The sequence below is a fragment of the Lemur catta genome, chromosome 10 (genome assembly GCF_020740605.2).
Source record: "Lemur catta isolate mLemCat1 chromosome 10, mLemCat1.pri, whole genome shotgun sequence".
NCBI classification, from domain to species: Eukaryota; Metazoa; Chordata; class Mammalia; order Primates; family Lemuridae; genus Lemur; species Lemur catta.
The window spans coordinates 60,553,330-60,569,976 of record NC_059137.1 but is presented as its reverse complement, the minus strand read 5'-3'; the positions used below and the strand labels follow the sequence as shown (position 1 = coordinate 60,569,976).

The window sequence follows — 16,647 nt, the reverse complement described above, 5'->3', positions numbered from 1 at the left end:
GGCCAAGAAACGGGATCAGCTGATGAACGAGGCCAGTTTATCATTTTAAGGATGAAGAAACAGGCCCTGGTGGTGAAGTGATCTGCTCAGGGTTATAGGTTACTGAGATGAGAGGCAGAGTCACTTGGGTAATCTGCTCTGACTTTGACTTGGGCATGCTGCTGAGCACGTGCCCTCTTGAAGCCAACAGAAGGTGCTATTGGTCTTGAAGGGACTGACAAATGGAATCTGAAAGAACTATTTGCCTTGTCGGGAAGAGCCTGTTGGTGTAAGCCTCCCTGGGTTGGGTGTCAGGGTAATCCACCGGTTTACTGAGTTCTGGCCTCATCTTTCTCCCCCATGTGCAGATTGTGCGACGGGGAATGCCTCCTGGAGGAGGCGGCGAAGTGGTTTTCTCGTGTCCTGTACGGAAGGTCCTGAAGCCCATTCAGCTCACAGATCCAGGAAAAATCAAACGTATCAGAGGAATGGCGTATCCTTTGTGTTTGGTTTAGATTTCTTATTTTTTTCTTGCCTTCCTAAGATAAGAATGACTGGCTGCTTTACTTCTTCCCAAGGTTATTTACATTTTAATCTATTAATACAGTCTTGGAAAAGCCTTAACAGTAAAATTGTAATTGTTGGCTAAGATATGATGTTTTATTATCTGCCTCACCATGACTAGATTGATTGAGTCACTCTTTTTTTTTTTTTTAAGTTAATACTTAAAAGCAGTGGCTCCCGTGTATGCGATACCTTCTTGAGGGCTTTGATTTGGGGGCCACACATGCACTGCAGTCCCTGCCTCAGAAGAGTACATCATCCAGTGAAGGAAAAAAATATGCACATACATAGTTCTGATATCATTTGCACAATGATGCGATGGATTGGGAGGGCTAAGAGTAGAGAGTGGCCAGTTTTGTCTGGAGGACTAGGAGGGCTGGAATAATAATAATGAACAATTTCTACTATTAAGTGCTTGCTCTGCATGTACGTCAATAATCACTTTACATAGCTTATTTTTAAGCCTCAGAATGATTCTCTGAGTTCACTTACATCCTATTTTACAAATGGGGAAACCAAGGCATGAGAAGCTTAACTGATAATGATGGTAGAGCTTAGATTTGAATCCTGTCTGTCTAACTCTGGAGCCCAGGCGTTTAGCCCTGCTTTTTCCTATAGAAAGGAGCCATGAAGAACAGAGGCTTGCGAGGCTTGTGAAATGCAGTAAGAAAGGAGGGTGCTTCAAGTAGAAACATGGGCCTACACAGAGTGACAGTGCACAGTGGCTCTGGGGAGTGACCAGTAATGCCATGTGGCCAGAATTCAGGTTGGTTGGTGACATTTGATGGTAGGAGATGGGGCATGAAGACAGGCAGGAGCCAGTGAGGAGTTGCAGGTAGCTGGAATCAGCTACCACGTAGAGTGCGAAGGGAGGAGGTAGAAGCCTGAGAGGCCACCAAAACCTGAAAGCAAGAGCAGAGTTAGGAGGAAAGTCAGAGAGTTGGGGCGAGAATCAAGAAAACACAGCTTCCCACGCCAGCACCTTAAAGGGCCTGAGGAGTGAGCATCAGGCTGGGAGAGAGCTGAGGGCTCAGCAGTAGGCTCTTTCCAGAGGGTGGTGGAGACGAAGCCCAGGTGACCAGTTCAGGGTTGTGGAGTGAAGGAGAGGGAATTGGTGACACGTGGGAGCCACTCTTTCCAGAATCTTGACAGGAAAGACAGGGAGAAAGAATGATGAGATGGTAGCTTGATGAAGAGAGAGTGGGGAAGACTCCCTCCCTTGTGAAAACGAGTTGGTAATGATTTGAGTGTTTCCGTAGGGTGGTAAAGTAGGCTTCAGTAGGAGGGAGGGATACTGGTGGAGCAAGGTAACACGGTGATTGAAAGCCAGGTGCTGGAGTCAAATAGACATGGATTGTGATGCTGGCTCTGCCGTTTCTTGATGGGGGCGTTTGGGCCCCAAGCACTGTTGCCTCATGTTTCACTGGGCCTGTTACACCTGCGGTGTGGGGTGTAGAGAATGTTACATGAGGTGAGGTGTAGTCGTGTAGTAGGAGGCACTGGTGTGTAAGTGAGCATTTGGTAAATGGTGGCTGCGGTTCTTTTTATTCTTACTTGGGAGGGATAGATTCAAGTCCACAGGCATATGGTAAGGATGGCTCCAAGTAGAACTGTTTGGAGGTGAGTGGGAGGGGGTTAGGATGAGTTTTCAGTTTTTACTGGGTTAGGATAGGGTTCAGGACAAGGGGTGGGCAGGGGTAGGATAAGGGAATATGACAAGGATGGTAAAGATGTGCCGTCATCGTGGGGCGCTGGCGTGGTGGCTTGTGCCTATAATTCCAGCAACTCAGGAGGTGAGGAGGTAGAGGCAGGAGGATTGTTTGAGGCCAGGAGCTTAAAACCAGCCTGGGCAATATAGTGAGACCCTGTCTCTAAAAAAAATAAGGAAAATTAGTCGGGTGTAGTGGTGTGTACCTGTAGTCCCAGCTACTTAGGAGAATCCCTTGACCCCATGAGCTTGAGGCTACAGTGAGCTGTGATTGTGCCACTGCACTCCAGCCTGGGTCAGTGAGACCTAAAGGAGGATGGGGTGGAGGGCGTTGGGGTACTGGCAGGTGTCACTGAAGTGATTGCTAGCACAGACCTCACCAAGTAACATAGCAAGGGCACACCAGCCTAGTGAAAGTAGGAGGTCAAGGGATTGGAAACCTTAATGGGTTTAAAGATCAGATCTAGTGGAAGTATTAGGTCATTACATGTGAAATGTCCGATTTTGAATCAAAAGTGTGGTTTATTATATCTCAAACAAGAGCTACAATTAATCAAAATATGTGCCTAAACTATTGACACAGTTTTGCCATCTTAATGCTGGCTAGCTTATGTCAGCAACGAAGAAGCCTGGAGAGCAAGTGGTGATGAAATTGCAAGAGACTTTTTCCACAGCTTGTTGAGAATTGAATATTTTTCCTTGCAAGAAGTGGTCCAAAGCCTGGAAGAAGAGGTAGTCAGTTGGTGCAAGGTCTGGTGAATCTGGTGGATGACAAACAGTTTCCAAATCCAGCTTCTATAGTGTGAGCGGTATTGTTTGGGTGATATGTGATTCAGCGTTCCTTGTCTTGCAAGAGGATTGGCCTGTCTCTGTTGAGCAGTCTTGGCTGCTTAATTGCAAGCATCCTCATCATTCATCCAATTGATTGCAGTAGCCATCCACTGTAAAGGATTGACCAGGTTTCATGAAGCTGTAATGGATAATACCAGTGCTGGACCACCGAACAGAAACCATTAGCTTTTTTTGATGAATATTGGGTTTTAGACTGTGTTTTGGCACTTCATCTTTATCCAGCCATTGTGCCGAACACTTGAGATTGTCAAAAAGAATCCATTTTTCACCACACGTAACAATATAGTATAGAAATAGTTTGCCTTTATGCCTTGACAGCAAAGAAAGGCAATCTTTGAGACGATTTCTCTTCTGACACTCATTTAATTCATGTGAAACCCCATCTATCCAGCATCTTTACCTTGCCAATTTGTTTCAAATGGTCCAATGTTCTTGGAATAGTAATGTCAAAACTTGCTGATATTTTACACATAGGTTGAGATGGATTTGCTTCCACTACAGCTTTCAGCTCATCATCATCCACCTTGGTCTCAGGTTGTCCATGTGGCTCATTTTCAAGATTAAAATTACCAGAACAGAACTTTTCCAACCAACCATCAACATACTGTGTGTTCATTAGCCACATCCTTCCCAAACACTGTAGATATTTTGAGCTGTCTGTGCTGCATTGGTTCCATGACAGAACTCATATTCAAAAATAACACAAATTTTTTATTTATCCATGGTTTTATAAAAATCGCTCTAAAAAAATAAGAAAGATAATCACAAGCCAAAATGTGCCTTTGAAAGAGTAAGGATATACCTTCACAATAAAAACAAAACAAGAAGTGTCAAACTGAAATGTCAGAGATATCAGTTGTCAAACTTAGTATTTAAGGAAATCGGACGTTTCATACTCACTAACCTAATAGATACGTGTCCTGTGTAGGACAAGAGATTGTGTTTAGGAAATTCTGTTTGGGATTTCAGATATTAAAAGTGGTTAAAACGTTAGGTGCTGACATGATCCAGGTGGGGACAGGTGTTGGAGGCTAGGGAGCTGGATGGTGACTCTCCGGGTGAGAGTGTGTCAAGGGAGGCAGACCAGGATGGCTGCTTCTTGGTGTGAAAGAGTGGCTGCTTGAGGTCACTTTTGTATTTCTCAGGAGGGTTGGGATGGTCTTACTTGGAGGAAAAGAGGTGTAGTGTGGACTGACTTTTCAAAAGCCTTGATTAGCTTGAACAGTAAGTGGTGAAGGACGTGGGACAGGGTGGGCTGCACAGCCAGAGTAGTACGTGAGATAAAAGATCAAACTTGGGGTGCTGCTTGAAGTTCTTTGTTGGCATGATAAAGGCAGAGGAGTATGAATAAAGCTTGCCTGGATTATGGTCTGTTCTCTGCATGGCTGTCCTGGGGCCCACTTAAGGGCCAAGCTATGTATGTACCAGGAGAGAGTGGACAGGAAGAGAAATGGTCCCCATCCTGGGAGCCCTCAGCTTGATGGATAGTTAAATTGACCCTGTGACTTACTAAGGTGATGTTCAACTCTAATATTCTCCAATTCTGAGAAGTTGGAACAAGGTTAATGAGAAGCTTAAAAGAGATAGAAATGCAATGCGACTAGAAATGTTTTTTTTTTTTTTAAAAACGAACAAGCCAAATGTGTCTTTTCTACTTGTCAGCATGAGTTACGTATAGATCGATCTCATTCTTAATAGGCACATTGTATTCCATTATATAAAGAACCCCAAATCAAACCCTGTGAATGGCCATTGAGTTGTTTTCTATAAAAATGCTGCAGTTAATGGCCTTGTACATGAAATCCTACATACTTAACAGGACTATTTCAGGTTTTTTTTTTTTTTCTTATTTGAGATGTGTTTCTTTAATGCTGTTTTGCAGCAGTGAACTCAGCTTGGAATCCAGTCTCTGTAATATGGAAATGTGATTTCCGGCATTGTGCTCTGTTTTGCCACAATCTTGTCATAACAATGTGGGTTTCATGGAGGCTGTTAAAATTGGGTCCCCCAGTACCCTCTGTCTGGATGTGCAAATGCTTTGATGAGGATGCTGGCAAAAAGAGCTGTGGTGTCCAGGCACCGTGGGTGTAAATTTGTTCTTCCTTGGCTTATGTTTTTTGAACCTTCCCTGAATAGAACCTGAGCCAGGAAGACACTTGTGAGGTCCCAAGTCCCTCCCTTCCTTGAGGCAGGGGACAGGACACCTAAATCATCCATGGTGTAACTCTGACTTACAGAGGCTTCCTCCTAACTCCCCTGGAAAGTTGACAGTGCCCTTGCTCAGATCCCCGTCTGTAAACCGAACATTCCAGCCACTGGTCTGCAGAGATGCCCATTTAACAAACACCTCAAAGGAATGTGGGTTTGAATGGAGATCACCTTCTTTGCCAGTTTTGAGGCCTGGGAAAAAAGTGCTGCCTTTGGAAAAAGCTTTAGTTGGTTTGTGGTTTTTTTATAGGCAAGGCTGGTTGACTGCTGAACTGAGGTTGGAGGTTGTATTCCTCCTAGGAGGGCTCAAGTTGGGAGAACTAGCTCCCTTCTCCTGTGTGCATTTGTGGTTTTAACTGAATTACTCCCCAAAGCACATCTTTTCCCTCTTGCATTCTACACGATGACCTACTGGCCAGGGCCTGGGAGGGAGCTGGTGTGGGTTCCTGCCAGCAGCTGTGACTAGACAGTAGTTACCTTTTATTTAATGCCACCCATGCTGATTCTCCCTCCTGCCTAATGTGGGGCGACAGAGAAGGGAGCACTCTGTTTTAGTTTTGTGGTGCTGTCCCAGTAGCTTATGACTTGGTACATAGAGTTAAGTGAAGAAGCTGGGGTAAAGGCAGACGAGGAGGTGAGTTGGAATTTGTGGGATGATCTGGTTTCCTTTTCTTGACTATAGGGAAGGTACTTTGAGAATCAATCAGTCTCTCTCACTCACTCACTCATTCAACACCACCACGCGCACGCGCGTGCACACACACACACACACACACACACACACACACACACACACCCTCTTAGCCCTCTCTTACCTGGAACACTAGTGTGGATGAAGGGTGGTGGGAGTCCCATATGGACTGTAGCTATGAACTTGTCTCTTGGGTATTGGTTCTTAATGTGGTGTTCATAAATGGGCTTTAGGAAGTTCACAAAACCCTGAAATTTTCTGCAAAATTGTGAGTACACATATGTTTCTCAGGAGTGGGTCCATAGCTTTCATCAGATTCTCAGAGGGCTTTCTGATTCTTGAAAGGATAGGAACCTCTGCTTTGGGGTTTGAATCTTGGACTGACAATAAGAAAAGCAGTAGCTGACATTTGCTGAGCTCCTACCGCACACCCGGCACTAAGCACTTTAACATTTTATTTCATTTATGCCTCCAAACTTGGTGAGAAGAGTATTATGATTATTCTTCTTTTACTGATGAGGAAGTGGAGACATAGAGCAGTTAGCACACTTGATTCAGAATGATGCAGTTTGCTGGAGCTGGGGCCTGAACACAGTCTGATTCTAGAACTCAGGTTCTTAGCCATCCCTCAGTAGGGCCTCCGTGCCAAGCCAGATGAGATGGCTCTAAGTAACCCAATGTATCTGCTTTAAAGCTCCTTTACCTTCTCCATTTCACTGCCTGAATGCTAGTATAGGCTTCTGTTGGCCCTGAATTGGTCCTGTTAACCTCCCAGTTTCCATATCTCTGGAGGGGTGTGAGGAAGATGGTGTTTTCTGGGAGTCAGATCTGTTTAATTTTGAGCAAGTATCTTAGTTTTTTGTCTTAGTTGTCCTTAGTGTAAGCCCTAGAACTAAGAATCATGGCCCTTGCCACAGGGTTGCTGTGAGCACAGAATAAGGTGATAATGTATGTGGGAGCCATGAATGCTGTGGGACTATATGTTAGGATAGTGACATCTGTGCTGTGCTGGGGAGAGTGAGCAGCCTCGGAAGGATAGCACCAACCCAGTCCAAAGGGTATGAGACGTGGGACTGTTTGTCTAAGCTGTCTGTGGTCAAAAGTACGTTCTGGACCAAAGAGGTGGTGATGTAACTGGGCTCTGTGTGTGTATTGAAAAATCCCTCTTTGCTCTTTCCTCATTTCAGGTTTGTCCTTTAATTCAAGTCAAATATTTATTGAGCATTTCTGAGTACAAAAGTAGTGTATTAGAGACTTATGAGGGATACAGAAGTAAAGCCCTTGCCCGTATGGAGTGTGTGGTCTCGTTGAAGAGTAAGAACAAAATGTGTGTCTGTGAAGAGAGGTGTATGGTAAGTTCAAGTGGAGACCACAGCTGGGTGCTGACTGGAGGTTTTCAGGAGACAGAGAGAACCTGAGGCTGGAAGAAAGGGGGAGGGCAGCTCAGGTTGAAGAGTTCGGACAATTTGGATGGGTGGAGGGGTTGATGGGGCTGAGTTGGGGATGGACACACTGAGCCAGGGTAGGGGCTCTGACAGCAGGGTCTGGGAGGGTCACGAGTCGCCGGGAGACTCTCATCAGCATAAGATTGATCTTTAGTGGGGTGTGCAGGACACATCCAAAAGGGAGCTAGAAGCCAGGTCAGGTTCCTTTCATGGTCTCTGAGCATTTTGTTTCTACAGCTCAAATGAAAGTTAAATTTATATTGACAGTAATTCTTGAACAGTTGGGCTGGAAGGTGCAGATCACATACATTGTTTTGCCTGTTGGACTTGCCACGTGGGGTTTGTATCAGGGTTATTGCTCCATTTCTTTAGTGCCACGTGTACAACCAGCTCTTGACCATACATTGCACATTGAAAGTACACAGTACATACTTATTTTTTCTTTGACATGTGGGGATGGGGAGAGCCAGCCTCTGTTATAAAGTCTAATTTTAGATAATAGTTTCTGTTTCCTCAAGCTCCAGCCCTTTCACTTGAGTTACTAGTGTCTTTCTCCTTTCTTTTCTGGGGTGCCCTGTTGTAGGAGTGCTAATTATTGGCATTTTGACCATAAGGAACCAGGTGTAAGGGGGCTATTTCATACACAAATGGAGTAATTAATTCTTAAATAATAGAAAACAGGCTCTATAAATTAGGAATACCTGTTTAGTTCTTTATAAATAGCAGCCACCTTGTTCTTTCACGAAACATTTTTTGCTTCCTTTGTCAGCATACCAGGGGGCAGATTGGGACTATCCCAGTTTAGCCCCAGTGGGGTGTCTTTTCTGGCCTTAGGTTCTAAGGGTGGGTGGTGTGGGCAGGAAGTCAGGGCAGGGTTGAGGAACTCTTACTTTAAACTTTCTGCTTTCTGTATCATTTGGATTTTTTTCACCATGACCATGTAAGCCCAATATAATTATAATGAAAACAATTTCATTACGGTACTATAAAGTTAAGTAATTAATGCAATGGGAAGTCCCAGTTTGTTACTACAGTTTCACAAATGTTTGCCAGCTTTACAACTGACTTTTCCCTGTCCTGGAGTCCAAGCAGAATGACATCCTTAACTCCAGGTTGTAGGTACTCCGTGCGCGTGTCACCTCAGATGGCGAACCGGATTGTGGATTCTGCAAGGAGCATCCTAAACAAGTTCATACCCGATATCTATATTTACACAGACCACATGAAGGGCGTCAACTCCGGAAAGTAAGTCTGCATTTGTGGAGTCTACTTCTGCAGCTACCCTAGCCTTTTTCATATGCCTGTTCTAGTTGAAGTCAAAACTGCCAGCTCTGAGGTTGGGCAGCCAAAGGAAGAACAATTTCAGAATTAATTTTCTTCTGACTTATTCCTGTTGTCAGCAACTGGCATTTCTTGAGTGCCTGTTGCACGGAAAGCATCCTGGTGACTAGTGCTGGGAGCTGAGGGTTTAGTTCTGAGCTTTTGGGAATTAAAACCTATCTATTAATAAACAGTGCTTCAAGCTTTAAATCCCATCTACATATTTGCCTGAGATCCAGAGGCGCAAAAGAGAAAAGAAAAAGAAAAAGAAATCCCATCTACACTTTGTTCCAACAAAAATTTAAACAAATTCTCCCACCCTGAGTAATTAACAGTATAGGGTTAAAATCTTTGTTACCTAAGTGAATGTCAGCATCTCTCTCCGTCCGTGGAAACAACACACCTAGATCCAGAGAAAGTCGTTATTGCAGATTTGAATTTGGCATAGTTAAAACATTTGCTTTGCTAAAAATAAAAAAAAAAATAAAAACTAAAATAAAAATTTTACAAATTAGGAAAAATTTTAAATAAGGAAAATAAAAGAAATAAAACCAAAATAGAAAAAAAGGGATGATCTATGTAATGAAAATGCTTGTTTTAGGCCTTCCTTGTGTATTTAGAAACCAGGAAGTTACGGAAGCAATTGAAACCACTTTTTTAGTTATGAAAATGTTAAATGTACAGACACATTTAAAGAACAGTATAGTGAACACCTGCTTGTATTCTTACTGGCTATAATTAACTGAATATTTTGCCAAATTTTCTATACCTATTTGTGTGTTTTACTTATTGTTTTTTGTTGAACTACTTTAATTTGAATGATGGCATCACTTTGAATCCGAAGTTTACAGTTTATGTCTCCTAAAAATAAGAGTATCAGAGTCTGGGGTTAAGTGTTGTGGGTTAAGAAGTCAGCTTTTTCCTATGTGGTACCACAGGTACCATCCTTTTTTTACAGTTGTTCCACCTGCGGTTTCTTTTAACTTCAGCAAAAAGAAGAAAAGAGTAAAGGAGGGGAGAGTGTTTTACAGGATGTTTGACCTTCATAAGGCCCAATGGAGAGATGAAGGTGATTTTAGAAATACGGTGGGGGCTCATAGTCCAAAGCAACGAAGGTGGTGGCGTCAGAGGTTAGGGTTGGGAAAGGGTTTGTGTGCAAAGCTGGCCTGCTGAGGGTTGGAAAGGTCGATGATGCTCCAGAACCTTTGATTAAATGGATAACTCTCTGTACCCCCTTCCCTTGGCAGGCATTATTAACCCCTGACTGCATAGGCAGTTGAATTTTATTTGTAAGAAATTAAGGATTGACCAATATAATTTTTCCATACAGTGAGCCCATATAGTACATTTGAAACATCATTAATTTTACACATAGTTTTTCTGAAACAAATATTTTGGCTAGTCTGCTGGACACATAGGAAGCATTTCAGGACCATGAACTGTGTTAAAGGAGGAAAGTCTCTGTGGTGACTGCATGTGGATTGAACCGCTGGGAAGGCTGCTATATCTTTCCTGATGACATTTTTACTTAAAAGGCATTGGGCAAAGTAGATTTAAGGTGTCAGGTTTTGAAATTTTGTGGAGAGGTGCTTGTTTTTATTGTTTTTGGATGGATTTTCTTTTGTGGCCAAACTGGTTGTCACCAGTCTTTGTGAGGGCAGGAAGTCTGGGGTTTACCGTGATGTCCCTGGTTCCTGCCCCATGGAAGCTTCTCGCCGGTGTTTGTTGGATGCATGAATGAATGTATCAGTGATGGTCCTGGGCAAGAAGGGTGTTAGGTTCTGGCTGTTGGGGGCTAGAAACACAATAGGAGAGAACATGGTGCCAGCTCATTGATAATATTAATTGAAGTCTAAGTTTAGAGCTGTCCCTTGGGGACAAAAATGTGAAGGTGTGTCTTTTCCAGTCCCTTTCTGACTTGTGTGGCATTTTTCCTTATGGAGGAAAAAACCCGATGTTTCTCAGGAAGTTTTGGTCAGGTGGTTTCCAGCTTTCCAGGTTTCCAGGTTTCCAGGCCTTCCATACCTCCTGAGTTGGTGCAGCTGAGGGTCGGGTCAGTGCTGTGGCGGGGAACTTGGGTGGGCTTTGGAATCTGGGAGCTCTCTGTTTGAAGCTCACTTTTCAGCTGTGTGGACCTGGTGCAGGTTGCTTCATTTCTCCATTTCCTTATTTGTAAAATGAAGATAGTGATATTTACTTGGCAGAGCTATAGTATCACAAATTCTATTTGCAAAGCCCCTAGCTCCGTACTTGGCAGAAAGTAGGTGCCCAGTACTGGTAGTAGCCCTTATTAATGTTATCTTATACTGTTGATTGTTATAAACTCTCACAGTATGAGCATTTACAGTGTAGGAGGTGGGGGAAGGGAGGGCTGATGGGAAAAGCAATTTGAACTCACATCTCTCGTCTCTGCCTTCCGTGCCCTCAAGTGAGGCCCTCACTGAGTCATCTGTGTCTGCAGTGTACGTAATAGCAATGCTGTAAGGTTAATGTAGCCAGAAGGAAGCCTTACAACTTTAGAACACAGTGCCATCAAAAAAGTGTTGGTCTTTTTCTATTTGCTGGTGAGTATAAACCCCATTTCATTAACCCTACTCAATGTCTTTGCCTTTGTATCCCCAGGTCTCCGGGCTTTGGGTTGTCACTGGTTGCTGAGACCACCAATGGCACCTTCCTCAGTGCTGAACTGGCCTCCAACCCCCAGGGCCAGGGAACAGCAGTACTTCCAGAGGACCTCGGCAGGAGCTGTGCCAAGCTGCTGCTTGAGGAAATCTACAGGGTATGTCCTCAGCCTCTGCAGGGTCTGGGAGAGGACTGATCAGGAAGTAGTTTGTTGTCTCTCATTCTTGCCCCTTGGCAACTTTCTTCCTCCTCCAAGAGCTTAAGCCAAAGAGTTTAGCATTAACTAGTTTCACAGATTAGTTGAAATAGTCAGTGAGAAGAGATCCAGCCTCACTGGGTTGGCAAGGCAGGTAAGTTTCAACAGGGGCTCTTTCCTCTCTATTCACCATTTCGCTGGGATATCTTGGAGGCAGGAGATGAAATCCTCCTGAAGGAGGAGGTATTTTTTCACAAGCCCTGTGCAGTCAAGGTCTGGCCTCAGATTTTTTGATGCCAAATCAGTTCCATTTTTGATGATAAATTTAGTAATTTTTTGAAAGATGGGTAGTAACTAAAAGTTTAGGGGTAAATGATCAGGAGGTTGCCCTGCCAGTTACTTAATTCATGAAGTTTGTTGTCCAGACATTTGTAGGTGGGAAAAAAGGTGTATGTGATATGTGTGACTCTAAGCCCCTTGTTGACTTGTGCAGATTTCCTTTTCTTGGTCCTGTAGTGGCTGGCAGGCCTTCTCTCTGACTGACCGAGGGGATGCTTCCATCCCTTTCTAGTAGACCTTGGGAGCATTGGAAGCATCACATTACAAAACAGTCCAGTAGGAGCTACGGGCACAGCTATAGTGTGGGTTTCATGTCTCTATAAATAGCAGATTATAAGACTCAGTGTGAAATCACAGCCCACCAGTCTACACCAGGAAAAACATGCAGCTTGGATTATTTGAATTTTTTTCTTTAGTTGAGATCTACGTTAAACCATTTCATTATGCCTGGAGGAAGTTTGTTTTGTTTTAGTCATTAAGAAAATTTTCTTTGTGTGTCTATGATCTTTATTATTAAAAGGATGAAAATACTTCATTCTTTTCTGAATAATTCTTTTCAGAACTGTGCTATGACATGATTTGAATAAGTAATAAAAATCCATCCCTTTTAAAGGTGTTGTTTATCAAAGTTTTAAGCCTCTGATCTAACCCCTCCTGTTTTCTTGTCAGTTAACCAAGCTCTCTTGATTCCGTCCTGGGCTTTGTGGAACTGACCTTTTCTTTCCACCCTCTTCACTGCTCCATCCACTGCCCGCCTTCCCGCCCTGCCCCACACCTGGATTGTGCGTGCTGGCTCTTTGCATCTCCAGAGGGGGCAGCTCTTTCCAAATCCCTTCCAACACCCTTTTCAGTGTGAATCTCTCTCTAAATCACTGATCTGATCTCTTCATTCCTGTGCACAGAGACCTTCATTAGTTTTCCACTTTCCTAAGATAAAGTCAGAATTCTTGACCCATTTAGGAAAGCCCCTCCTCAATTTGGCTGCCCACCTTCTCTCTGTTGTGCAAGCTTCCCATCTCTCAGAGCCTTTCAGGCTGGCCTCCTGGCTGTTCCCTGCTGGCCCTGGGTCATTATTTCCCCATTGTTCTGCTCTTCCTTCCTCTCCAAACCTTGCTCATCCCTCCAGGGCTAGCTCAAGTCCCCACTTCCCAAATCCTCTGGTGTCGGCTGAGTGATGCCTCCTCCCTCTCCCCTGCTACCCCCACCTCCACTACCTCCCTCTCCCCTGCTACCCCCACCTCCACTACCTCCCTCTCCCCTGCTACCCCCACCTCCACTACCTCCCTCTCCCCTGCTACCCCCACCTCCACTACCTCCCTCTCCCCTGCTACCCCCACCTCCACTACCTCCCTCTCCCCTGCTACCCCCACCTCCACTACCTCCCTCTCCCCTGCTACCCTAACTCCCACCTTGGCAGTCTGATAGCACCCACTCCCCACTCCCTCCGTGATGTCCTGTACGTGGACCCTAACATATTTATTGCATGAAAATATTGGTCCGGCATATGATAGGAATCAGTTGAGAATAGTGGAATAACAACAGTGACAGGAAGCAGAAACTAAAGAGAACAGTTTAATTTTAGGCAATCTTATGAAAGGGAGCAAGATCTGTAAAACAGAATTAGTTTTGTTGATCCTCATATTCTCCATGGGCCAGGTTTTCCATTTTGGATGGAAAAGGAACTCTTGTAGTCCTAAAATTTGCTAAGTGAGGTAGATATTGTTCCCTGTTCTTTATTAACTTAAGTAGTTTAAGGAAGAGCAATACATTTTCATAAAGGCTAGTGGTAAGATAAATCCCCTTATTTTTTACATGATTACCAAGGCTACTAATGAAGTTTGACAGCCAGAGAATGAGTGTCTACACCTGAGAATTGATTTACACCCTACCCTACATACATTAGAAAGGAGGGGCAGTGTACCGCATGAACAGTGCTGACTGGCCACCTATCTGTTCAGTCTAGCCTTGGACAGTAATGTGCTGTGGTCAGAAACGATTTCTTATTGTGACCTATGCAAAATATGTAGGAATTCGAAATCATCCTGCTTTTACTATGTACAATTTAAGTTTAAGTCATTTTAAATAAAGTTATCCCAGAAAAAATCATCAGAAATACAAACATTTTTAAGGCACAAAGTTAAACAGTAGTTATATATGCATCTAATAGAAACAGAACAGCTGGAATGGTTGAGAAAATCAAGAATGAAAGAAGGAAGGCAACGAAAGCAATTGTACCTTAGAAGAAAGTGTTTAAAAGAGAATTCTGTCCTGCTTATTAATTTGGAAGAAAAGGAGGGAAGGGGGCAATAATAATTAAGTAATAAGAATGGAGGGATCTAAACCTAACAGTTCTGCAGTTTTTTTTTTTTTTTTTTTGAGACGAGTCTCACTCTGTTGCCTGGACTACAGCCCTGTGGCATCAGCTGAGCTCACAGCAACCTCAAACTCCTGGGCTCAAGCAATCCTTCTGCCTTAGCCTCCCAAGTAGCTGGGACTAGAGGCATGTGCCACCATGCCTGGCTATTTTTTTTCTATATATGTTTTTAGTTGTCTGGTTAATTTCTTTCTATTTTTAATAGAGACGGGGTCTCACCCTTTCTCAGACTGGTCTCGAACTCCTGATCCCGCCTCGGCCTCCCAGAGTGCTAGGATTACAGGCGTGAGCCACTGTGCCCGGCCCAGTTCTGTGGTTTTAAGGCACTCAGGAAGAGATAAAGAAAAGTTAACACAGCATGGCAAGCAGTTTCTGAATGTATTTGCATAAGAGTAATAGTAAGACCCTAAAGGCCATTTCATGTCAGATTTACTGTGTTGTTCTATAACAGATTAAATAAATATAAGTGTCATCTACTTAACCCTTGGGATTAACTAAACATTTCCTAGAACTGATTATGCTTTTCTTTGGGCTTATATTCAATAAAAATGGTGTCTTCTTGCTGCTTTAATTATAAGGGGAGAGTTTCATTTCTCATTAGATTCACTTCAGAAGATTTGAATGTCTATTCATTCGGATAGTCTCAGCTATTACAGTTGCTTTGATTAACTGTTAGTTTAATCCCTAAAGTTAGTCAATACAAGGATTATTCTTATAAGATGTATATTCTGTTTTATTATTTCCTGACTTTGCAGCCTGCTCTACTATGGATTTTGATATTCTGAGCATATATTTCTGGTTTTTTTTTTTTTTTTCCAGCTCTCTTTTGTTGTCCATTTTCTGCTTTGTACAATGATTAATTTGTGTTTGCAGGGTGGCTGTGTGGACTCAACCAACCAAAGCCTGGCACTATTGCTCATGACCCTTGGACAGCAGGATGTTTCCAAAGTCCTGCTAGGACCACTCTCTCCCTACACGTAAGTTGCTCTCTTTCAACCTCATTATTCTGTCCAGTTTAATTTCCTAATTGCACAAAATGACAAAGGTGTTGTGTATAGCCAGTCACTATGAATACCTGCTTATATTGATCCTTAAATGAGCCAGCAGTTGTCACTCTTAATATGATCTTTATTTTTACACACAAGGACTTTTGCCTTCCTTTCTTTCCTCATTCCCATCTGTCATTCCCATGTAACTACATTTGTGTGATATCTGTTAGGCAGTTCTTCTTTTGTTTGTGCTTTAAGTTCTGCTTCCGCTTTGGAGGTAAACAACTGGTTCAGTGTAGCTTGGATTTTGTTATTAGTTTTTGTAATTGTTCTTTTCCCTAGCAGTCTCACTAGCTGTGGCAAAATGGACAGTCTTTTTGTCCAAGATGAGAGGGTACAAGCTGGCTGGGAAAGAAGAAAGGCAGAGTTTGCAGTAATGCTATTGGACGAGTAGGGAAATGGTAGAAGTGGGCCATTGGATGTTAGCAAAAGTTGACTGCTAAGATAGAAAAGCCTGCACTCTCCAAAAAGAACAGCTCACCAGGAAACTTTAATTATAAACAGCACAGCAAAAGCATTTCCTATCTACAGGAAATGAGGTTGCTGAAGACTGCCTATTTGAGTACTGACGCTGTGTTTGTGACATACCTACGTGCATATGCTTATGAACTTAGAGGTCATCATATGGCCATCTGTGGGTGGTGAGCTGGGTGGGAGAAAATGTTCAGGTAGATATGAGACTGAACTGTCCTTTTTCGGTTATCATGGTACCGATGCTGTATATCTGAAAGGTACAGTACTGTGATAACTGAAGAATGGTGGTGCCATCACATTGAGAAAGGGGTGAGGACTGTTATGCAGTAGTGCAGCTTTGGGCCATGGCTTCAAAGCATGGAAATCAAGAGCTTGAAAGAAATTCTTCTGAAGGCTGTTTCTTCTTCTTCTTTTTTTTTTTTTTTTGGTGGTGGTGGGAGGTTCTTTTGGACCAGGAAAATGGAGGAGAATACATTCTGTCAGCAATGGAGTGAGACGATAAGCAGGAAACTGGTGAGGACCACATTATCTCCTGATAACTTGTGTAAAGTATTTCACAGGACAGGAAACCTGTGAATTGAGTAATCCTAAATGACATGCTAACATCAGTAGTCAACAGTGCTAAAGTAGAGTTGGTAGCTAGTGCTTGGAGAGGAGGCGAGGGCTAGAAGTACAGCACTCTAGCTGCAGAGATTCACTTCCCATAGAGAATTTGCTGGAAGCAGCCAACAGCTGTGTGACCACCATGGCCCTGCCAGCTTTTCAACTGGTCTCGTTGCTGCCATTTTCCCAGGCCCTGCTTCAGGGCTGCAGAAGACCTGACCAC

At 43.4% G+C, this 16,647-nt stretch overlaps 1 protein-coding gene across 5 annotated transcripts in view; it reads left to right on the top strand.

Annotated features, from left to right (window-relative positions):
- RCL1 (RNA terminal phosphate cyclase like 1) overlaps positions 1-16,647 on the top strand; it is an 83,417-nt gene that overhangs the window by 29,834 nt on the left and 36,936 nt on the right. For 4 of the 5 annotated variants that reach the window (XR_006737966.1, XR_006737967.1, XM_045563895.1 and 1 more), the window contains exons 5-8: positions 348-472; positions 8,567-8,692; positions 11,390-11,546; positions 15,172-15,275. Coding sequence is in view for 3 of the 5 variants with exons in the window: in XM_045563895.1 (XP_045419851.1) it covers positions 348-472; positions 8,567-8,692; positions 11,390-11,546; positions 15,172-15,275 (512 nt within the window). In the remaining 2 variants the exon portion in view is untranslated. Of the gene's footprint in view, positions 1-347; positions 473-7,120; positions 7,355-8,500; positions 8,693-11,389; positions 11,547-15,171; positions 15,276-16,647 lie in introns of those variants that run through there. The other variant, XM_045563896.1, reaches the window with a different exon arrangement.